The 26,118-nt window shown below is 34.0% G+C and overlaps 1 protein-coding gene across 4 annotated transcripts in view; it reads left to right on the plus strand.

Moving 5' to 3' along the window:
- Window positions 1–1,255: 1,255 nt before the first annotated feature.
- LOC122530148 (disintegrin and metalloproteinase domain-containing protein unc-71-like) overlaps window positions 1,256–26,118 on the plus strand; it is a 137,369-nt gene continuing 112,506 nt past the window's right edge. Inside the window, exons 1-2 of one of the 4 annotated variants that reach the window (XM_043656889.1) lie at window positions 1,256–1,470; window positions 1,927–2,111. In XM_043656889.1, the coding sequence (XP_043512824.1) occupies window positions 2,027–2,111 (85 nt within the window). In that variant the 5' untranslated portion in view covers window positions 1,256–1,470; window positions 1,927–2,026. Of the gene's footprint in view, window positions 1,471–1,715; window positions 2,112–26,118 lie in introns of those variants that run through there. The other 3 variants (XM_043657056.1, XM_043657131.1, XM_043656973.1) reach the window with 3 other exon arrangements.

Consider the following 26,118-nt stretch of genomic DNA (forward strand, 5'->3'; position numbering starts at 1 on the left):
ATAAAAACATGAATTTATATTTTTCTGCACATTTTTACTTATAAAAATATGAAACACTCAAAGTACAATACTCCATACAATAATTAACAAATAATATTCCAGTCCAAGTTTCCCTTTTCAAAATTTATTTACAAGAAACACAAATTCTGATAAAACCATATAAAAATATATAAAACATCCAAAGTACGATATATAATATTCCAATAATTGCTATAATTACTAGAGGAAACAATCTACAATCTACATTCCCCTTTCTAAATTTGATTTCCAGAAACATGAATTCGCGTTCCAATTACCGTCGTCATCATCATCACCATCTTCTTATGAGATCGAATCACACCTATTCGGTACTATTTTTCCACCTCGAATCGCAATCTCTTCGCACGGAGAATCGTCGCCGAAAGGGCGACCGTGTGCGCGGGACAACGTCCGATCTGGGGCGACCAGGTCCGGCAGGGTTGCAGGTGAACGGGACCATCTTTCGCTGGTTGGTGATCGTGGCGGTGGAAAATGGTGGTCCATTCGGCTGGGGATTTCGTCGTCTCTGTGTCGGCGCCTGATCCGTGGCGAAGAAGGAGCCGCCACCACCGCCGCCGCTGCCGCCGCCGCCGCCGCCGCCGCCGCCGCCGTGGTCGTCGCTGCTGCCACCACCGCCACACAGCTATCGCCACATAACCACCGGCACCGGCACACGTCACCGGCACCGGTACCGGCACCGGTTCCACCCCCACCACCACATCCACCACCGCCGCTTCCACCACCACCACCGCCGCCATCCACCCACCACCACCACTGCCACCTCGATCGCCACCACCAGGACCGGCAGCACCACCAGCGGCAGAGCAGCACCACCGGCGCTGCCGCCACCGCGTTATTGATTTGACAGGAATGACGGGAAATGGCGCAGGAATCGATAAGAGGTGGTCCCAAGCTGGTGGTGGGTTCTGCGCGGGTGTACGGCGCGGGTGAACGCGAAGCGGGTGTAGAAAGGAACAGGGGAGGGAGGAGTAGTGAGGGAAAGCTCGTGGAACTAGAGAGAGAGAGAGAGAGAGAGAGAGAGAGAGAGAGAGAGTGAGAGAAAGAGAGAGAGAGAGAGAGAAAGTGAGTGAGTGAGTGAGAGAGAGGGTCGGAGGGGGAAGAGGAGAGTTCCCTGTGGAAAAGTTCTCGGGGTTGGCGGGGTGCAGAGTGGGGGGCGGCGAGGGAGGACGGGAGGGCAGCGGAGAATATTTTCATACTCCAGACTCCCGGCGTAGGTAGAAGATGGCAGCCGAGGCGTGATTCGAGACCGGGACCTTCACTCTCTCTGGGCGCGCGCGCGAGTAGGGGGTATTCCTTCGACGTCGGCTGAACCTGATCGCGGAAGTAGTGCGCTAGCGTGGTGCATTATCGCGTGTCGTCCAGTGTACCAGGAGAATCGCGATGTTCTAGGAGAAAAAGCTCGTTCGTTCGTCGTAAACGTCGTCGGTGCCGGTTTGTCCTCCTGTCGCCGCGAGCCTTCCCATCTACGGATTCTCTTTCTCTCTCTCGCTCTCTCTCTTTCTTTCTCTCTCTCTGTCTCTCTCTCTCTCTCTCTCTCTCTCTCTCTCTCTCTACTCCTAGCTACACGTCTCTCCTCCTATCTTTTTTTCCACTATTCTTCGTCGTATCTCGCATCTCGGCTCTCTGCTCCGTTCTCTCCGCAGAGTTGAATTTTCGGTTTTCGCGATCGTTTAGTCCCATCTCTCTTTTCTCTTATCCATCCCCTTTCTTTCTCTTTCCCTTTTCTTTTTCGGTTGTAACCGCCTCGCGTACGTAACCGAACTCGCGGCCCTCTGTCTTCTCGCTGTTCTCTCTCTCTCTCTCTCTCTCTCTCTCTCCTTTCTCCCTTCGAGAACCGCGGTAACCCAGTCAAGTCAGTCGTGTACTCATGATCCAACCGGCGACCAGGTAGTATCGCTGATTATGCGCGACATGAGCACCACCGCCATCGTAGTGTTTTACGAGCGTCATGTAAAATGGAATTAAACAATGTTGTTAAGACGTAAACATGTTTTGGCTACACTGTGGACTCTTTGTTCTCGTGATTGCCGTACCTGGATTTATTAGCAGCGCCGACAGCACGTCCAAGCGAGGTAACGCCTGTGCCTGTGCCTGCCTATTTGTCTGCCCTACCTACCCTGCTACTACCTGCCTGCTTTGCTTGCTCTTGCCTGCCTGCCTGTTTGTCTAACCCCCTGTTTCTCCCCCCCCCCCTCCCCCCTCCCCACCTCCCCCTCACCCACCTCCTCCTGTTAAACCCTGTTACTCGTCTATTTGCCATCCACCGCCTGGTTCATCCCGTCTACCATCTTTACACGCTATCCGCTAATTGTTTCTCGTGTTTCTCGACGATACGAACACTTCGAGTTTTCCGAGAGACCCCGGGGGAGGAGAACTTCTCACGCAAGGGGGTTTTAGAAAGAGAGCGAGCACGTCCATGCTCGATCGACGATCTCGCCCCTGACGTGTCTCACTTCCGCTGGGGCCCATTCTTCTTTTTCCTTCCTTCCTTCCTTCCTTCCTTCCTTCCTTCCTCCGAGCGTGCCTGATTTATGCCCGTTGGCACGCGATCCTGTAATTCCGTACGTGGCTCGTTAAGTACCAATTTCAGCCCGCGCGTTCGCCTTTTCGTCTGCTATCGCCCTGGCTATCGGTTGTCCGATCATTTCTCAGCCTCGGCCTCGTAAATTCCACCTCAGGACGCGTTACGTCGTCGTTAATCGCTTACCCCCGGGGCTGGCATGGCGTATACATCGTCCAGTCGCGCACGATTGCCTGTTGCAGACCGACGAGAATTTTCGGTCAATTCTCGTTCCTCTGTTTTCTTCTTTCCCCGAGAAGCGTGTCACTGAGACGATTTCCCTCCAACGGGCGGTTGCATGACGTATGGGATAATGTAGTGTCTCGCGAGTGTTTGAGTGAACAATTTTTGGGGGCAATATCCTCCTGGAAGATTGTCGGCTGATAATGCTGATGATGCACGCCGAGTCAAATTTCGCGTAATGATTCGCTTCAGTGTCGAGAAAAGGGGAGGATTTGTCTTTTTCTCCGATGTAAATGAAGTGATATTTTTCTACGTCGATTGTCCGAGATATGAATCAGTTCACTCCTTCAACAGTGAAATTTTGTTTCATCTAACGATAAATGCAAGACGAGTGCGCTCATCGTTGTCCGAGCGTATTCGTCAAAAACTGTTAAGATTGTAATAACGATGTAATAAATTCACATATTTTAATGAATAAATGTTCACATATTTTAATTAAGTTTGTAATAACGTTTCACATATTTTAATGAAACGTTCCAATTTTGGTTTCATAATTAAAGAAACGGTGTAGATATTTCAACGTTCAATTATTCGAGAAGTGAATCAATTAAAACAATATTTTACAGAAAGTCACAATTGAAGAAAGAATATCTCATCTCTCTTTTATATATAAATGAAGTGATACTTATTTAAAATATTTCAACGTTCAACAATTAAAAATGTCTCTTTCTTCGATACAAATGAAAAAGAAAATATTTCTTAGCGTTGCTCTTAGTCTTTGTACACATGTATTCAAGAACTGAATGACTGAAAACTATTATTATTAATGAAAATTAAATGTTAATTGTTATTTATATTAGTTAAAACTAAAATACCTCATGTAAAGTCAAATTTCAAATCTGCAAATGGTTTCACAACTGAAGCAAATTTTGGAGCGAAAAGGAGACATGTTTTACACACGTTTTGTTTCACGTTCTGTATATTTCATAAAAAAAAAAAAAGGATTTCATTTTACTTTTACAAAAAGATTTACGCTTGGTGTAAAAAATAGTTAGCTTCAAGTGATTCTGCAAAAGCTCGCCATGAATTTGTAGCACCTTATTTTTCTTAATTGCCCTTTTCATTTTTGCTTTTCCTTTGATATAAAGCCAAGTAATTTCTAAACTATTTAGTCTATTATGTCGATTATCATTGTTGAAGCAATGAATTAATTAATATTTTACCAGAATTAACTTAAACCAGAATTGTTTATTTACGAATGAAAAATATTATCATTATTATTGATTATGCAAGAAGCAATCAATACTTAATGATCCGAAATTGAGCAAATTTGAAGCTTTATTTCCGCCGAGAATATTATATTCCTCATTTGCTTTTTAATAACTTGTTTAATAGGAAAGGATACAGTTAATGCTACTTTAAATTTTGTATCATTTTTATGGACCTCTTAACAATTCAACAGTTACAATTTCAGTTTCATCTACACCAAAACCAAGTTTAAAATAAATTTAGGTGCAATAGTTTCACATTACGTGAAACTTGTCTCATAAATTCACATAAATTTTTGAAAATTATGGAATTCTAATTTCTTTTATCATTTGTTTGGTTTAATCAATTGACGATTATATATCACACAAAACTTGTCTCATAGATTGGCAAATTTTTGTCAATTACGGAATCCACACTGCGTTTAACTAATCACTCTGAAATTAGGTAGCTTAATTTAGCCCAATTCCAGCCTGAGTACCCAATGTTACAAATAAATTACTCGATACTTTGGCAACAAACGATAAATAACGATGACAACAAAAATATACGAACACACGGATATAACTTGACTATGATCACGAGGAATTTTTTTCGGTTTTTTTTTTTTTTTTTTTTTTTTTTGCCCCCACGAACTTCGCATTTTTTTCGATGGAATTCGAGCCGAGTGCCCCCCACCCCGAGATATAAAAACGAAAGAGCGGAGAGAAGTGGTTGGGAACGGTCCAACCATAATCCAAGGAATCTCGCGATCTCTGAAATAGAGCGTATCTTGAACGGACAGGTCGCAATACGTAACCGTTGTCGTGGATTTCCGCCGCGTTGAGTCCAGAGACTTGCATTATTCATAATCACAGCCGATCGCGTTATCCTGCTTTGCATGCCTCTGCGCGTAAAAACCGCACGCTAATGTTATGTGTTTTGCACGGACGTTATTGCTCCGTTATCACGTATCGATTTCCACCACCTACCCTCTCCCATCTCCTCACGCGGATGATGCACGGACGCGACGAGCGTTCACGCTCGCGCCTCGCTTCGTTAAATAAATAAATAGCGCGTCCAGCGACGAAAAATTCGCTCGATTACCAGGACGAGTCACGGTTAACCACGGATCGAGAAAGTTAAGGAAACTGTCGAATAGGTCCTATCTGAAATGGATCGTGGAACATTTTTCCGAGAGACAAGTTACGATCAAAAATTGGAATAAAAATTTCAGACAGAATGAAACTTACGAAATGTTCCTGCTCGGTGGAACGGATAATTTTGCTCGTCAATATTAACAAAGTTCTCGATATTTGTAGCAAACACCGATGGAACGCCATTCGATAAATAACACTCGAATATGAAAATAGATCTTCAATTAAACGTTCGAAAGTAACTTTTATCTGTATAATGAAAGTTCTCCGTGGAACGTTTATTATTGCAGATTCTGCAATATCCGTTTCGTGAGAACGCGGCTCGAAAGTGTTCCTAAGTGATGACATAAAAAAAAAAAAAAATAAAAAATTCTACAATAATAGATTTTTTCATAAATTTACAAAAGAAGAAATTCTTCAGGATAGATTCAATCGAACATATTGGAATAATTCGAATAATTTGGAACAATGCGTGCAAGCCAAACTTCTTGTTGCTTCTTACGAGAGTTTATAAAATGATGAATCTGAATTATTTTTCAGAAGATTGAAATTATGTATCATTAACTTCTATATATATATACTTGGTGACTGCTTGAATGACGATGTCACACGTTAGGGAAATATAATCAACAAAATTTCTTGCTAAATTCGAACAGGATAATTATTTACAATGCTGTATCATTTTATTTGAAGTAATACTTCATTTACTATTTCGTAAATAGATTGCTGGTAGATTATATAAAAATGATTTCCCAGGGTAAAAGCTTAAATATTGTGGCACTGATACACTAAAGAAAGATGTTAATTTCCTTCAGAAATTTAATCTTATTTTTGCCTCATGTTGAAGAAAATCGCGAGAAAAAGAAACAAATAGGTTTTCGTTTGTCTTATTTCGTTGTACTTATTTATCTACACTTATTCATGTTATCGTTTATTTTGTTATCCATATTATCATCTGTTTAATGAAGATACTGTTCAAAAGGATAGTCACTTGCAGCAATGCAAGTATCACATCGAATACTGATCATTCTAATTGTTCTAGTAATGTTTGCTGCACTTGATTGGCATCGAAATTGAATAAGTGTTTTCGTTTCTTTTCTCACGATTTTCTCCAAGATAGAGCAAATCTCCAAAAAAACTTTTCTCCTTAAATTTATTGGTCCTCTACACGCTCTCACCAGGGACAGCATGTATAATATTAATCCTCGTTCGTTCCTTATTTTTCCCTTGGTTGATGCAATGATGAAAAAATAACTAATTACATTTGCAAATTCTTTTATTAAAAAATAAATAGATGAAATTTCTATAGTCAAATTTCTCACAAGTCAATTTCATATCGTGATAGATAGATATATATATAATATCTTTTTACGAGAGGAATACAGGTAATTGCCAATTGAATACAGAAAACAATGCACGAAATAATTTTTAGAAAAAGAAAAAAAATTACATATCTTCATTTTTTTTTTAACAAAAATTGAACGAGTGACGAATCAAACGATGAATCAAATTTTTAAATCGATCATTTGACCGATTGCGTTGGTACATTTGGTGTTTAAAAAAAATTATTTTGAAAACGTGATGTTAAGTCAAGTTAATTTTGCAAAACTTCGAAAATTAAATTACCGATTTCAACGATTCACGTGCATTTTAGATTTTCTCTCGAATATCGTTGATAAAAATCATTGTCACACGACAAAACGATAATAACAAAGGAAATTCTATAGTCATGTTCAAATCGCAACGTCTAAAATGCGACGACATCGTGTTTGTCGGTTGGAAATTCAAGCCAGCTTGTTCTTCGTTGGTTCACATCGATATTTATAGCACGATATTTATAACAGATGTGTAATTTCAGAATAATTCCGCGGGATTATTAATTTGCGAAACAGAAAAACAGTCTGTGTCGTGGAAATAAATAAGCTGACCTTCTCAAAAGTATCTTTGAAATTAATCATTATTGACTTGTACTTGATATTGATCAAGATAATCGTACGTAAGTGTCGCGTTGTCGTCCGATTGATAAATGTCAGTCGATTAAGTGAAGATTTTTGTCGTACAATACTTAATTAACACGCGAAACTCTGACGTTTTGTCTATGGGACGAAATATTTAATTTAAAAATATTATTAATTATAATGTATAAATATATTATTATAGATTGCAATATATAAATATTTTTACATTATATAATATTATATTATATACATATTATTATTATTTGAAGATATTATGTTATAATAAGGTACAACGAAAGTGTATTCTTCGTTTTGCAACATTATCTGGTTACTTGCGTCTTGAAATTCGTCGTTGATGATATTCATCGCATTTTAATTCTTCTGAAGTATTTCTAGAAATAGAAACGATGGTCATCAGTATCCATCGTAGATCAACGTGTTAATACATAATCAAAAGCCCAGTACACATGAACGACGCGATTACGGCAGAGATGAAAGCAGCGTAAAGATAAAAATATCGCTTTCTTTTCTCCAATTCTCGTTGCAATTGAAAACTTCGAGTAAATTACAGAATTGTTTGAATTACGTTACATTAAAATTATCACTAATATTATTAAAAAGGAAATTATTATGTCAAATCGTTACACTGTAATAAATTAAATTATTATTCAACTTGTTAGAATGGTAAAGAATTGAAGAACGTACAACTTTCACATTGACATACATTCTCAGTTAAATTTCAATTTCTAATTTCATTTAATCTACATTACATGTCGTAACTAAAAGAAAAAAAAAAAAAAAAAAAACTGTCAAGAATAGAGTTACAACTTTTTTGTTATGGCAAAAAATCCTCAATTCGTTTCTCTTCCCGTCATGAGACAACCTAGCGATTCTGCAGACGACGCAGCGATATTTTTACGTTCACGTTGTCTTTGCCTCTTCTGCGCGGAATTGCACCGCAATCGCGACGCTCGTATGCTAACCGGGTCTAAGGCCAGGGCCACGCGAGCGTTGAAACGACGCTCGTCGCGAGACACGAGCACGATGCAACTGATACCAATACTATATCGGTGATACTCGATTCAATCCGATACCAATGTGCTCGGTAGGAAGTACGTATCGAAATTTCAGGTAGATACTTGGTATCAATTATCGATAACGATTTCTTCTCGTTCGATACCGAGCCAGTTATGCATCAAAATCCGTTGAACACGTAAATATCGATACCCATCTAATAGGTTTGACATTGTCTAATGGCTGTTTCGTTCAAGAGCCGCTTGAATCAGGCTTTTGGCACAACGGGTTTTGGTGTCTCCCACCATGAGAAAACTAGGTTTTCCATATTTCGGACTCTAGATTCTATTTAGTTTAGTGTCATCTAAAAACAAGTTGTTTTTGAAAAAGCAACTAGCCTTAGCTTTTTAATAACAGCGTTGTGAATCATAGATCGAAATTTTTATAATTTGTGTCAGTAATACTTTTCGATTGTCGGAGGCTCTATATGTTTAATTTCATGACCAACTATTTTTATAATTTCGTTTATTATTGAAACGAAACATAGCAGACGAGCATTGTTTCTTTTGTGTTATAGCTAAACTAAGCGGATTTTTGTGCGTTTACAGGAAATTCGAAGGAAACAGTGAAAACAATATAGTATAAATAGCATATAGTATAAATGTATAATGTAAAAACATACATTTTATATAATATAATATAAATATATAATAATATATTATATTATATTATATATAATATATATTATAATATTATATATATATATATATATATATATTATAAAATATAGATTTAGAATATCTAAAGTAGAATATTTACTATAACATTTGATATTGAACAAATTTCTATTCAAGTTTCATTTTTTTATATTCTCAAAAGTGAAAAAAAATGCATGAAAGGTTATAGCAAATACAATCCTGGAAACAATGATTTATGTGATCTGATATAATCACATATAAAATATAATTTAAAATGTGTGTCATAGCATGACTCAATCGATGAAGAATCAACGCACGATGCAATGCAATATTAAAAACGAGACACGTTTCTAACGTGCAGATTTTAGATTTTCTAATGTGCGTTTAGAATGAACGAACAAATTTGTTCAAATTCGTGCCTGTATTCGTGTCATTAATATTCATCAAACGAGTGTTGATGTGTTAATGTAATAAATGAGCATGAACGAACGAGCATTCGTTTGTTTGGCTCGAATGCACCATTGTAGACCCCAGAAACCAACCAATGCAAGCCACTCCTCATTAGAAACAATTTGCGCTATGCATATATCCTTTCATTATCCAAATCTTGAATTGGTGGAACAGTTTAGTCATTAGAATATTATAACTGAACTGTTTTACTTCCTGAAGGTTTCAACACAGAAAAAATATTTGTACGATATAAGTGATTTTTAATGGGAAATGATATATTGATTAGCTTTTAATTGGCCTCCCATATTACATATAGATTTTTATACATTTAAGAACATAGAAAATACACACAATATATAGAAATATATAAAATATATTGGCAATATAGTACATATCATAATATTTAATAATAAAGGGAAAACAAGCTTTTAGAATCTATATCCTTAAACAGAAAATTACATGAAGATACAGTCTTATACAATCTACATTGGCATACTTAATCTTTTTGCAATATTTTTGTGAAAACAAATGATATATTAACAAAGTCTGTCTTCACAAGTAGTTCACTATAAATAAATATAAAAGTAATGTGTACAGTAACAATTTCTAATGAGTTCCACAATAATAATACGCAAGTAATATAAAAATTCGAAAATCGGTTTGCAGCTCTACCATGTGTTTGATATAAAATATTTTTAACAGTTTAAAGATGAGCTCTTTCTCCTAATGTTGACGCGACATTATTCGATAACATTTCAGTACTTACAAAGGAATATTTTATAATTTTTCTATTAAACGCAGATTAAGCACTAGAATTACAAGTGTCCCAATATCTTCTTGAATTTTGAATCTTTTTATATTTTTTGTATTATTATTGTACAAGTCATTATTGAAAATTGCTATTATGCACGTATATTATTCTTGCGTGAACCATTTATGAAAACAGATTTTGCCAACATACGATATTTGTTTTCATAAACACACGCTAGATACGTGCATCAATACTTTCTTGACCCACTGTATGGCAGCACATGTCGTTTCGACGCTCGTACGAGATACGTTTCTATTTAATACTTGTTCTATTTAATACTGTACTTGTCCGCGTATGTAATTGGAGGTAACGAGCTTCGATGCAGGACCCGTTTCTAGATCTGTTTATTGATACTCATATAACCGTTCAATGTTAGTTCATCGCATACCAGTTGAACGAGTGACAATCAAGGCTAGTCTGATACGCGAAGACGTCCATACTCGTTCAAGAGAGATAGTATGTTAAATATGTTTCCTTTTGAAGCAGATCACTTTTCCGAAGTTCATCGAAACAATCGAGCAAAATAATGATCGTAATGTGGAAGACTCAGAATCAGTATAAGTCACCTCTTGTTAGAAATAATTTATGCTCTATAAATATTCTTTTGTTGTTAAAACTGCCAGTCGACGGAACAGTTTAGTGATTATAATGTAATTGTTACGATATTATATAAACTGTTCTACGGAGTGAAAATTTTGATAAAGAAATACGTTTACTCGACACAAGTCACTTTTTTAATGAAAAATAATTTATTGATTGAATATCAATCGTTTCATATGTATGATAATAATAGGATACTATCTACATTTCTTACCATGACATTTCTTACTATGATACATTGGATAACGGATATGATAACCAGTGTGGATGCACCTTAACAAGGAAAGTTTAACAACTTGGAAAATTCTGAAAAATTTGGAACTTTGCAGAATGTAATTTACGCAATGCTAATGAGGGAACCTTTTTTTTTTTGCTGAGACACTGTTCTAGGGATGAAAATAACTCTCCAGAGAAAAATTGATTTTTCATATTATTATAAATATATTCGTATAATAAATATTTGGATATATACATGAAATAGTATGATATATATATATATATATATATATATATATATATATATATATATATATATATTTGATATTGATATATATATATATATATATATATATATTTATATTTTATTTATATAATATATAAGAAAATGTAAGTAAATAAATACATGAAGTAATAAAATACTAATAAAATAAATATAAATATATTTGTATAATATACAGTATAAAGTGCAGAAAGAAAGTTAAATTGAAAGTTGTTTTTCATTGCTTATATTATGGTGGTGAAAAATTTTCAAAAATTTAGAAATAAAATTTATATTTTACAACTTTACGACAATGTATTGTTAAAAATAATACAATTTTCAATTTCACATTTTTCTATATTTTGAGGTAAATTTTTTGATAAGCGTCAGACGTATTTATATCAATAAAATTCTTTTGTAAGCAAAAATGTAGAAACCAGTAAGAGTAAACATGAAATCAAATGTCTGTTACACTAAAAATCATTCATGACACCTCGGAGATTCTCTGAACTAAAAGATATATTTCCAATCGTTTTCCAGTATTACCCTATTCATTAATTGTCAGGAAAAATTGCAATACATATTTGATTTGCGATTTTAATAAAATAGAGAACAGGAAGAAAGCGAATGCAACATTTGGAAATCGTGTATAGAAAAGCAGAAGAAAATGTTTCGTCAAATCAATAAAATTCCTGTTACATTGAAAATCGTCTATATAATATTCGAGGATTTTCTAATATAAATATATATATTAATCTATTAAGGTGAAAGATATAATTCTATAAGTACAATAGTTTCTTTAAATTTCATAAAATTGTAAAATTTAGATAAAAGAAAATTCAGCTAATATTAACGATTAAAATTTGATGTAAATCGGTTGAAAATATAAATAAAATATTCTTTGTGACTTAAGAATACTCTTTCTTTCTTAATACACGTTTCACATGCAACGCGTACATGTTTAAAATCATAATATCTAGTACTTGCTGAATTATAATATCCATTTTAGGTCATAAATTCGAGGAAAATTTGAATAACAGGATTAAGAGTCAACTCAATAATCATTAATTTACCATAATATCTATCCGCTATTTCCCCCAAAATTTCCATTTCCTCTTCCTCGCGTAACTTTCCTTCTTTTCTCTCTCTCTCTCTCTCTCTCTCTCTCTCTCTCTCTCTCTCTCTCTCTGACAGCCAGACAAATCGAATAGATGCATACTAACCACTCGTGTAGCACAGTGCCGCGAGCATGATTAATTTTTGCCTTCCCCCCCGATAGAGGCGACGTTCTGTCGCGCTATTATGTGTAATTAAGTTTGCATCACCGACTGGGCCGAGCGTCATAAACATGTCACAATATGACGATCCACATATTTGCGTGTACAGACTGAATCAAGATCCCGATCGATTAATCGACGTGATTAATTACCAATCTGTGTGTCGCGTTATCGTCGAAACGTCACCGGAGATTTCGGGATAGGTCCAGCGTTCTATCGCTGGACCGTTACCACGAGGTAACTCGAGGGAACTGGCGAATTCGAAAAATGGGCGGATTCGATGACGAATGGCCGTGTCCGCTGGAAAAATATAGGGAACGGCGTGACGTCTACAGCTTCTGTCCCAATCGAGAGTCGCGATTCGCGGTTTTATACAGGCGGCGGGCTGTACAACTAGACTGCGGATTTTTATGCAAATTCATATGTTTCAGTACGGCGAATGAAAAATATAGACGCTCGATCGAAAATTACTTTCACGTGCTGGGTTTTATAGAGAGCGCTATATTTTGAATTATTTTATGTGTATTCCTCGCGCGAATTTTCATGCGCATCCCGCGGAATCTCGCAATGGAAATTTTTCTACAAACGTATAAATAATTCGCAGACTACCTATAACGTGTTTTTATGTAAATTCACGTTTCAGTATGTGATTGAAAAATACAGAAGCTCGATCGAAAATTGTTTTTCGCGCATTGGATTTTATGGAGAACATATAATATTTTTGTATTTCGAATATATAATATTTTTTTCTCATCACGGATTTTTCTCATCAAGATTTCCGATAAATGTATAAGTAATTTGCAGACTATTTATAGAACTGTTTTTTATGTAAATAAATATAAAAAGAAATAGAAGCTCGATTGGAAATTGTTTTTTGTTCTGGGAATTATAGAAAGCATTATATTTATTTTATGTATTTTTTTATATTGACATATTAAAAAAGTTCTAACTCTTGTTTCAATTGAAAAATTTATTATTTATTATACAATTCATCTAAATTTTTATGTGTTTTGACATTTAGCAATGGAGAACTCTATTTAGAAAAATAGAACTCTATGTTGAAAATTGTTTTACGTACACTGGATATCATAGAAATTGTTTCACGAACATTTCGAATACTTTATATATTATTTTTATATTGAATGTATTCTGTGGAATTTCAATTTTGAAATTTCTTACAAATGCATAGAAATCCGCAGTTTTTACACAAATCCGTACGTTTCAGCATTCAACGAGAAATACAGAAATCTGAATTAAAAATTCTTTTACAAACTAAACTTTCATACTGCGTGGAATTTCCTATAAATGCAGAAAAATCCATACTCTATTTATGTAATAAGATAGGTACTTAACTATAAAATTGCGTCTTCGGCGTTGAAGAGTGTTTAATCATTAACTGATCCCCCTACGTTCGAGATTACTTGGAAGAAAGAGTATATAGAGTACAGAAAGAATATATTCCATTAGACATTCAATATTGAACAATATATAAAAATATATAATATACTTTATTAATAGAATATAAATATAATATAATAGTAATGACAATGATAATGATTAAGAGGTTTAAAAGTCATTTGAACAGCTCCAAATTTTTTCAATACAAAATATAATACAGTTCAAACGAGCCTCTTAACTTAATACAGTGAATAAAAATTGGTAAAAAGCATAGATGACTGAAGTCTTTGCAGAGACTGTTGAAATCTATATTTCTATCATATTGAAAATTTTTATGGAGATTTTACGAACCATCGGTTATCTATCAAAAACAAATATGAAACTTGAAAATGCAGAGGAACGTTCGTGAGTCGTCGCAACGATCGAAACGTAACAAAAACATCGAACTTCCAACGAAATTGTACTAAATGTCCAATTATTCGTACACGGTAGTGTACACTATAGGCGTGAGGATATACATATGTACATATCTCGTGCTGTGAAAACAATTACTCATTCCAAATACCTATATATACATGTACATATGTGTAGCTATTTCACCAGAGGCAAGAAAAATATTCCCCGGTCAAGAGGTTAATTACCGAATCTTCTTAAAAAAAAATCTAATTGGAATCACTAGTGGGAGCGGTTGGTGGGCGAGGGGCGGGGAGGAGAGGGGGAGGCACGAGAGCTGGATTTCTCGAAAATAGCTGGCCGGTGAAATTCCCCGGTTCCGCGGCGTCCTTTGAAAGCAGCCAGCGTAAAATTCGCAATTAATTTCTCGTGGGTGAACTGGCCGCGTCGGGTTGGTCGCGAGCCGATCAAACGATCGACGACAGGATGTAAATTCGTTGAGCCTGAACGCCATCCCCCCTCCCCCCTCCCCCCTCTTCTGCCCCACCGTCCCTCAATCGCTCTCTCTCTCTCTCACTCTCGCCCTCTCTCCCCACTCTACGTAGCTTTTCCACCCCACCCTTCTCGTCCCGATGACGTTTCCCTGTCGAGTGCTCGGTTAAAAGATCCCTGCCACTCCCGTTTCCCGAGCCCGCCATATTCGTCACAGGTTTACGCCAGCGAGCAATGACGTCATCGAAGAACGAGATGGGTCACGAGTGCGCTGACACGCATACCTACGTGCCGCGAGACCCCGATTTAAACGTATCAACGAAAACGCGAATTAAAATCGATCCAGTTCTCTCTCTCTCTCTCTCTCTCTTTCGACTAAAAGCGATTCGTTTTAAACCACTTCTCTCTCTCTCTCTCTCTCTCTCTTTTTCTTTCTCTTTCTTTTACTGTGACTCTGTGAAAGAACAAACTCACGCTTTCTCTCTAATTAAATTGAAATTACGTGAGATTTCGTTATTGGAACAAAGACGCCCAGAGAAATCTCGATATTAATTTCCAGCAACGATCAAACGGAAGAGAGACAGAGAGAGAGAGGGAGAGAGAGGGAGAGAAAAAAAGGAGAAAGAAGTAAAATAACGAACTGGAGATCCACTTTTTTCAATTGAGGATCTTGTAGCAAGAGAGAGATGTAGGAACATATATTTTTGGTGTTTTTTTTTTTAGTTATAATGTGTAATATGTATATAGAGAGAAATATAAATGAAGCAGTCGCGTGAATATAGGAATATTTTATATAACAATTATCTCGAAGATTTCCCGAAGCGAACGTTTTTTGTTCGGTACGAAACAAGTGGTACGAGTGAGGTTAGGTTGGCCTATAGCATCAAGAGTACACACCATGGAAATATTTCGCACGATTGACGCAAGTTCACGCAATTTTTTTTTAAAATTGAGAGTGTTGTTCACACTTTCCTGTAAAAGAAAAATTCGTTGCAAGTGATACGAGTGAGGTTAAGTTGTTCTACGCGGTGTATCAAAGTGTAATTTGGAAAATATTTTGCACAGCTTTTCTTTTTACACAATTTTTCAAAATGACGAATATTTTTCATTTGCCTGAAATATTTGTTGGTACGAATTAGGTTAGGATCTGTAAAATGTACAAAAAGCGTACACCAGAGACACATTTTTGTGATTTGATTTTTCAAAGTTATAAATATCTTTGCTTGATTTAGGTTCGTGGCATGTTAGTACAAATACGGTTAGTTTAAGTTCATTACATCGAATGAACATTATAACGAAGGTAATTTATAGAGCAATTCATTAGATACAGTCAAAAATATGTTTGTTTCCTGAAGAAACTATTGTATTTCAACACTATTTGGATCCTAACCTCTCAGCGAAACGTGCAAAATTAATCAGGACATAGATAATTTATTACACCGATGTGACCCACGCAGAGTCCGAATTTCAATTCCATTGAGAATTTACGGCGATTTTTAATCTTAACGTAGTATCGTGGGAATACAAATGACTATAATAATTTGTATTGCGTAACCGAAATTTACAATAATTCACGTTATCTTGTATTTTATACGTTTCGTAACAGAGGCTAGCAATAGAACGAAAATAAGTTAGAAATTGCAGAATTAAGTAATCTAACTTTAAATTGCCATGACCTCCAATGGCTCAGTGATACTAATTAAAAGTTAAAACGAAAGATACAACACTCTTACAAATCTCTTGATGTGATGTCTTGAATAATTGAAAAGAATAATGGAATAAAGTTCGTTTTGATCATCGCTGACAAATTATATTAATTATGCAAAAAAATTCATTAAAATCATCTTAAAAGCTACAGAATCACAAACGAAATATTAGTAAACTATTATTATTTTAAGTAATAAATATATTATTATATATTTACTAATATATTATTATTTAAAATATTATTAATGTATTATTATTATTAGTAAACTATATTAAAGTTAGAAGAATTTGTTCATGTTATTCGTTATTCGTTATTCTTCGTTATTCATTATTCGTTATTCGCTATTCGTTATTCGTTATTTGTTATTTGTTATTTTGTTTGTTAGAAAAATCAAACATGTAACTAAAATATTCGTAATACTAAAAAATCGATTATCTCATATTATTAATGTCTCTATTACAAGATCGAACACCCTACATACATCTTTCAATTATTTCAATCGTATTTCTCTCTCTAACATCTAAGTCGAAGCAATGATTGTTTATCTCTGCAGAATTAAACAATTTGTACTAATTTATTAATTAAATCATTCTTTCGCCAACTTACTCGAAGTTGATAAAAAATGAATTAATAATTAATCACCGAGTTTTTTTTAAAAAGATCGAAGTGATTTTACGGCCGGTCGAACTATGGAAAAAACGAGAACTTGTGTTATTTATTCCTTGTTTTTGCGTGCTTCTGTTATCGTGAAATACCGAGCGAGTGAATCTACGAGATCGAGGGCGTCCTCGGGGCGAGAAAAATCGCTGGATCATCACAGACGTTCGCGTGATCACCTCTAATACAACGACTCTTTCCTACCTTCCCTCGATCTATATTGTCAGCCTCTATTTCGACGATACACGAACGATGTTTTTCCCAACGCCGATACGCATCGTGCGGCATCGTCTCAAGATCGATTCTATTGTTCGTCCTCCCCCGTATTACAAGTTTCGTTCGAGGTAAAGTTTCGCGAGGCTGGATGCAATATCAATTTGCCCTCGACCGAGGGCGAGATGCAAGCTACTCGGAAACAGCTATTCCATCTAGACCTAGGTGATTTAGCAGAGGGTGTTTCCGTTGAAAACTGAAGTCGGAGGCAGAGCGTAGGATAACGCGTATTTGCCCGCCAGCGGTAGAAAAAGGAATGGAAGCCATGAATTCGAAAACAGCACAAGTCTCAGAAATTAACTTCTTGACACTGTGTGAGTTATTGACATTCAGTGAAGAGCATAACTGTGCCAGTGACAATGAAAATTCTCATAATTCATCATAATTTAAAGTGATATTAATTTATAAAAAAAAAATATAAAGAAAGTATAACAATTCACTTGGTTTCATTTTAAATATTCTGACAGTTTTGAGTTCGTTTTTCTCGAAGATCATTTTATATCATATAGAGGATGAGACAGTGAAGATACTTTTTCTTTTTCTCGAAAACTGTGTAAATTTAAACGTCTCTGGAATAAAGACTATGTTTCACGACTTCAATAGACTCTTGTAGTTTTAAGGAGGTTTCCTCTGAAAACGTTTTAATTTTTTTCACGACTATATCCACAATAGTGTTGAAGATTGAAATTTTCTGTTTAAAATGATACCTTGGAACTTGTTTGATTGACACAAATGATAGTTATCGCTATATTTTTTCTAAAATGGTAAAAACAAACCTATCAACGTGTACATCCATGTTTTCGATGATAGTTTTGTATTTAAAATGAATTTCTCTTTTCTTTTCTTTAATAAGTTCATTTTATCACAAACAAGAAATCAATCGAGAGACGTTGTAATAGTTTTTGTTACTTTTGTCATTAAACGTATATTTTTTATTTAATATTATATAATATTTTTTATATAATATGACAATATTTTTGTAATGTTTTTTAATGTTAAAATTGAAAAAATTGGGAAAAATCACTGAACTAGAAATTTAGCAAAAAGGTAAATAATATTCTGAATTTTTGTATGAAAATGAAATGTGCGTCAAAACGATAAATTCTAATATTCAAAATTGAATAAAACAGTAAAAAATTATGCAACTTTAAGTTTTGAGGTCATAAAGAAAGAATTTCAATCTTCAAGACTATAGATAGAATTAGTTGTGAAGAAATCTTTATTCTGTGTGTATCAATATATAATTACTTGCATTAATCAATATTATCTGTTTTTATCAATATTGTTTAGTATATATCCATTTGCGATCTGAGATATTTAAATTGTTTAATGTATCTTTATTCCTATACATGTAGTTAATTACTGCAATTGTCTATGATCAAAGAAAAAAATTGAAGTTAAAAACTCTCAATTGAAGTATATTTTATAGAAGTATTTGTATACTTAATAAAAAATTGTCGATACTTTAAATTCTTGCAACTTGGCGGGAAAAGAGTCGTACACACTTTTGAAACAATACTTATTAAAATAAACAAAATGATAATTTCTCAAATTGCACTTTGATATGCACATGATGACTTTCATGTAACGATCATTTATAATGAACGTAAACATGTTTATATTGCAATATTCTACTGTTATTTGCTCTTCAATTTCAAGCACATCCCTCTTTGGAACGGCAAATGTGCGGAAACAACTACCAAATTTGTGAATAGTAATATGTATTTCAAAATTAAATGAATCAATATTGTTATATTAATGTCGATGGACTCTTACCTTTCAACTTTAAGATATAAAGATATAAAAAAAAAGAAGAATGGAAACATCTAAATCTCGAAAAATATGATCGGGGGAAAAAAAATGATCTGCATTATAATACATATCCTTTCAAACCAAACAGATCATTCTTCAAAGAAGAAAGAAACTTGTTTCAAGATGAAAAATATTATGTAAAAATATTTTTTAGTAATGGAATCTTCGATATTCTATGCTTTATTATTCGAACGTTCTATTATTCGAACAAAATATTTGACAGTGATAAATGCTCTTTCTTGTATTAAATTTTTCTATGTGTATTGTTCATGATTACAAAAAAAAAAAAGAATTTAAAGAAATAAAATACAAAGTATAGTATTTTACAGAAAAATAATAAGATTATCATGTTTCATTAAATGATAAATCAGCAACAAGCGATTATTTTCAATCCAAAAATTGAAAAATATCTCAAGTTCAAATGTAATATAAAAAAAATTCTTATTAACATGCATGATTCCTCGATTAAATTTTATGTTAAGTATATGTTTCAAATATTACGAGTTTCCTTTGTTTTCTCAACTGACAATGAGTCTAAAATTGAAATGAAAAGATTCAAGAATTGCAGCAGAATTAGTATTAAAAAACTGGTTGTTGAATTTAATACTGATTGTTCTATAAAACTGAACACTTTTGTCTCTCTGCTATTCCATACATGAACTTCGTATATGAAGTACAGTATTATTTTATTTTCTATTCTACTTTCCATCGACGGGACAAACACCTACTGTAATATAGTTATGACGATATAATAAAAACTAACGATAAAAAAAAAACAAGAAAATGAATAAATAAAAATAAAATAATTAAACTGAAATAAAGTAAGAATAACAGCAATGCAAATACAACACAGTGCCAGCATTGATAGCAACCATAATAAGCAATAAAATATTAATCCTTAATAATACAAATAATCACGCTTTTAGTTATTTCACTAACAGCCATTTAAAAAAAAAACATTAACATCAACAGTCCAGAGCGATGATTAAGATATAATTATAAAAACATGTACAGGGTTTTGTATATTTTTTTCTCCCATTTTAATCTACAAATGCAATTATTTTCGTAACTGTTCGCTGTTCAAAAAATGTTTCAAATACAGTTTGTTCTGTTTCGAGGAAGCAGTTTGTTTTTAGGTAAACGCGTACTTTTTTTCAGATGGAATTACATAGTTTTTTTTTACGTCAATGCAGTTCATTCCCTATAAAAAAAAAGTATTAAACTATGTATGTATGTAACTGTGTATGTTGAAAAATTTTAGAGCGAGTACTACTTTTGTTTCAAAACTGGCAGAACTGAAAATTGGAAAATTGTACTATCTAGTAGAACTATTAAGTTAAATAATACTTTATACGAAAAAAAATCTGCCAGTGCAGTTAAAAATTTTTATTATCTATTAATTACAAAAAGTATTCCAAGATTCTTCAGCAACAGTATATATCGAACTTTTTGCTAATATCATTTTCGAATGTTATTAGTTTGGAACTAACAAAGATAGGAATGCGAATTTCCTTTGTTCCCGCGAATTGAAAAATTTCATCACCTACAATAAATATTGAAGCACAGAAGGGGAAACAAAAACTAATTTCTTTATTCTCTGAGCTTTCAAAAAGTGTAAAAAAATTTTCGATCACTCAACGAGATCTCTGCTATATTATACATACATATGTATATCAGTTTCTAAATCAAACTTTTGAAAAGTCCCTCGGGAATAAAAATTCGCTTCGAAAAACTCACGAGTGAAATTTTACCGAGGACGTTAACGACTCGATTTGGAGGGTAATAGAAATAAAAAATGCCCTAAGATTGTATTTTTTTGAAAAAAAAAAACGATCTATTTCAAAGTTTCAAATTTTTAAAATCTATCCATGCGGACGGAAAAAAAAAATGATAGTATTCTTGTACTCAAATTGTTGCTGTTTCTCAAGCGTAGGTTTTATAAGATTAAAGTTAATCCTTCCTCTATCGTGAACGAAACGTATCTCTCGCGTTATAGGGAGTCCTACCTCGTAATTGCCCAAGCCCGATCCAAAGAGCCCCTTCGCCACGACGTCCTTGGCCACCCTCCGAGAACGTTCGCCGCGTGCTGGAACACATACATACATACATACATACATACATACATACATACATACACACACATGCACAAGGGTTGAGGCGCGAGGCGGCAATTTTAGTGGGAACGCAACCGAGCGGCAGTTGCGCAACGTCACACTTACCTAATATGCGCGCAATTCACGGCAACGCGGGCTGCGAAGCTTGGAATAAAACCGGGACGAAGCTACGTACGCCGCCTTCGAGCGTTCCTTCTTTCGATTCCCGAATCGTCAACGCCTTGAGTAGAATATTTCGCACGCCGTCAGAGCACAATCTTGTCGACTCGCGTCGACATTTCTTCACCCTTCGTCGGTGTTTTCTCTCGCGTTCTTGCCGAGATTCGTCTGACAAACGTAAGCTAGGTTAACCGCTCACGCTGGCAACTGATTGCGGACCATAACGAGCGACCGAACCGTATGCAATAATTCGTCGCCTTTTTTTTTCTTTTTTTTGAAAATGAAAATCGTCACAAACGTAACATTTAAACGTTGAACAAATTTTTTTTCGTATGAGTGAATCTACAATGGATTTGAAGATTGGAGCTTCAGCCTCCAGAAACTCGATGTATATGATTCTTTTCGCCATTGAACTTTGAATATTAGACTTAGACGATGAAAATTCATCGTTGTTGATGTTCATAGTTCACCATCTTATTGAACTATGACTATCAAGTGGTCGGAGGTGTCGTAGAAAAAGAGGCCTCAATCTTCAAATTTGTTGTAAATTCAGTCATGAAAAAAATATTTCAATGATTTTACATAATATGATAATTATAGCACTTTCGAGAAGAAAAATCTTCACTGTGCCATCTGTCACATAATGTAAAAACATCTTAAAATAAAACGAACGACGTATTTTAAAAGTAGAGAAGTTCAAGTTTTAAAATAAACCCAAGCTTATTATTATACCATTCCTTCTTACAAAATTATAACAGTTTCAACATCTAGTGTCCGAATATTAATGCGTCGCTGTATTTGTTCACTATATTTTGATGTGTTATCTTTTTTAAGCTTCCAATGTATAACTAAAGTTGATTTCAACACTAAAATAGTCGCTCTTTGATAAATATTCCATGTGAATCATTATAATTTAAATCACGATTTAGATTACGTTTCTAGTTAAACAGAAATCAATATTAATTTTGACAAAGATAAACAAACCTCGTGTTTTTTAAACAATCGCGAAGAGAAGAAAATCTGAGAACGTGACTGCGAATTTGGTTATTACACTCTATTATAGATTAAACACCCAACAGTTAATATCAATAATCTGTTAATATTGATACAAATAACAAAAAAGAGAATAATTTCTTTGACATTCGTTGCTTCATACTTATTCGTCAATTCATCAATATATACGATATTAAATTAACCACTTGCGCTGGCAACTGGTTCGCGGACCATAACGAGTGACCAAACCGTATTACAACAATTCGTCGCTTTCATTTCGAACTCGTCGGTATGATATCACTGGACAGAAATTATTGAGAAGTATCATTTGTTTTGCCTGGGTTACACTTAAATATACTTAAAACTGAGGATATATTGCAATTTTATAAAACATTCTCGACGTGCGTGGCACGTCATACCAGCGCAAGAGGTGAAAGTAAAAGGGAAAGATAAATTTCTAATCTAGCGACTTTGCTTAGTTTTTCTGTGGTTCTTTTTTCTTTTTAATGAAACATAAATAGAAAGAAATGCTGAATCTCGTGTCTAATCAATATCAGAAGAAACATGTGGAACCATCCGGAATAAAATGAAGAGAAAGTGTGTGTGTGTGTGTGTGTGTGTGTGTGTGTGTGTGTGTGTGTGTGTGTGTGTGTGTGTGTGTGTGTGTNGTGTGTGTGTAGCGTAATAACAAAAATTGGAAAAAGCCGTTAAACTGGAAATTGAAAAAGAAAAAAGGAAAAAGGCAGAAATATATTTCTTTGGGATAGAGAGCGCGCATTAACCTCCCGACCGGCCATGCTCCCTACAAAGGATATTGATTTTCCCACGTTCGAGTTGTTTCCTGTCGCGCGTCGCAGCTTCTCGCGTGACCATTTGAATTGGAAGAACAGTATACCGGTCCAGAGAGCTGGCTGAAATATTATTATCCGTCAATTTTTGAGACATTTCTTCTTTTTCTTTTTTATGAATCCAGTAGAATTGATTTAATTGAAATTATTATTGAATATTATTTGAAATCTATTTGATTTTGCAAGTATTTCAAATGAGATGGAAATATATTTATAGATGTTGTTTTTCACACAGTGTTTCATTTATTCGAAATGGATCAATTGAAATGTTATTTGAATTTATAAGTATCTCAAATAAAATTAAAATGTTATTTGGAATTTATTTGATTTTCTAAATATTTCATAATTAATATTTTACAAATATTTTATAAATATTTCATAATTAATATTTTACAAATATTTCAGATATAAATACATAAGACATAAATACATTCATGGAGATTGTTTTTTTCAGACAGCATTTTATCGATTTAATTGAAATATAGGAAATGTGTTTCAATGAATGAATATTTCTCTCGTTCTGTCATTCATGCGGTAAAATATTTATAAAATCATCTCTAATACGTCGTTTATTTTTTACACATGAATGAAATTCTGTCCATGAGACAGCTGTGTATGCGTTATGTTTCTACGTCGATTCGTCAACACTAGGTTAATTATTTTCCAGAAACAACATTTATTATTAATAATATCATTAATTAATATTTGTTTTTAGTTAATTTCCTTCTGAAACAGTAAATGTCAAAATTAATATTCGAAACAATCGATGCAAGATAATATTTTAAAGATAAAATTTCAAAGAAATATTATTTTAAACAATTTTTATTTCAATTAATAATTGAACCACTCGTGTGTTTGAAATAAATCATCAATAAATCATATCACTGTCAAATGAAATAAATTTTAAAATAGTATTCTATTTCGATAAGAGTACTTCATATTATGCAGATGTTTGTTAAGCTATTCACATTGTACAAGGTACAAGGTTGAAATGACTTCATATGAAAAAATATATCAAAAATAGAGAACAAAATTTTCTTCATTTATTTCATCATTTTCGAAAAACATCAAGTTTAAATATTGATCAAATGTATTTGAATTTCGCCATTTTTGGACTATATAGAGTAATCGATAGGAGGTTATTCTATCTGCGAAAATAAATGAAAAATATCGAATAAAATTTTCTCGTTCAAGGCCTTACTTTCACGAAGACAGAGTTTGAATATGTTGATTTTGTAAACTTAACAAAGTCTTAAATTGGATTTTCTTAGAAGCGAAGTATCTTGCGAAAAAAATTGTACTCCACGCTTTTGACTTATTTTTACAGGTAGAATAATTTCTTGTTTGTTACTTATTTCTGATCGATTCAGAATTAATTAAATTCAAACACAATCGATAAATTCTCAGACTTGATTTCCTTGAAAATGAAAAAAAAAAATCTGTTCTTTATTTTCGATTTACATGGTATCATCCCCTTCAATATCAGGACTCTTTTTATGACACATAATATACAAGGTGATACTTAAATTCGTGTCCGTATGTTAAGTGATGAATTTACAAGTTAAAATAAATAAAATGTAAACTTATGTTCTTGTTTCTCAATTGTAATATAGATGTATAATATAATAATATAATATAGATGTATTATAGATGTATAGTATAATAATATATAGATTAAATAATAATATATAATACATAATATAATAATATATAGATTAAATAATAATAATAATAGGGTGTCTATAAAGTCTCTTTACAATTTTAACAATTTATTACAAATGGAAAGACAGATAAGTGGAAATTATTACAAAATGAGACGTATGTACTTAAGTTTTTTTTTTTACTAAATATATACGTCTCATTTTGTAATAATTTCCACTTATCTGTCTTTTCATTTGCCGTTGTAATAAATTTCTGGAATTGAAGAGACTTCATGGACACTTTTTATATAAAAAGTTATATAAAAATTACTTTTATATAAAATTATACAACAATTATACACTTTTATATAAAAATTATATATGTATTTACATATATAATATACAGATTGAAATAAATATACAGGATGTATAATATAAATTGATGAAAATGTTCAACGATACCATTTGCTGCTTCAACAAATGATATTGCATTATTCAACGTAAGACCATATTCGAAATATGCTGCGCGTTTTCTGTCAGATTCGAGCCTGAACAAGTAGTCAAAGAAACAAGTAGCAAGACGCAGGGAGGCTGCGTGTTTCGGGGAAAGCTGACTGACGTAAATATCCGAGCGGTGAAATCAATCAATTGGCGCGGTGCAATTAATCAAGTCGGCCGCCGACAAAATGATGGCTGCTGGAAGAGTTTTCAGCGTTCTTGTCTCGTGCAAGATCCGCGAGATTGAAATGGCAGAGCGCCAGTTCTAATTTATTGGCCTTGTAGGGTACTTTTAATACATGAACTTTTGGCCGATTTTTCGCCCGGAAAAACGGGACGACGGGTCTTCTCTCGTGTCGGGAACACGCCAGATGTGTTCCTTTGCTGTTTCCCACCCTCGTGTCTCGTTCTCGCCATTCTCACCCTTCTCGCGTGACTCGCATTAATACCCGGACAGCTAAATATTGAAACCGTTGTAATTTTGTTGTTGGGAAAAATAAAATCGCACGATGATAAATTCTTGGAGCCCCTTTCAACGTTTTCGCGTTTTCGTTTTATTTCAAAATGGTTTTACATCGCGTAAGTGAAGACACTCTTCTTGTCGAAAATAATACTGTAAGTTGTCGTAGCATGTAAAAATATTGGGAAATTTTGCGACTATAT

Source organism: Frieseomelitta varia, unplaced genomic scaffold, assembly GCF_011392965.1.
Source record: "Frieseomelitta varia isolate USP_RPSP 00005682 unplaced genomic scaffold, Fvar_1.2 scaffold_1007, whole genome shotgun sequence".
NCBI classification, from domain to species: Eukaryota; Metazoa; Arthropoda; class Insecta; order Hymenoptera; family Apidae; genus Frieseomelitta; species Frieseomelitta varia.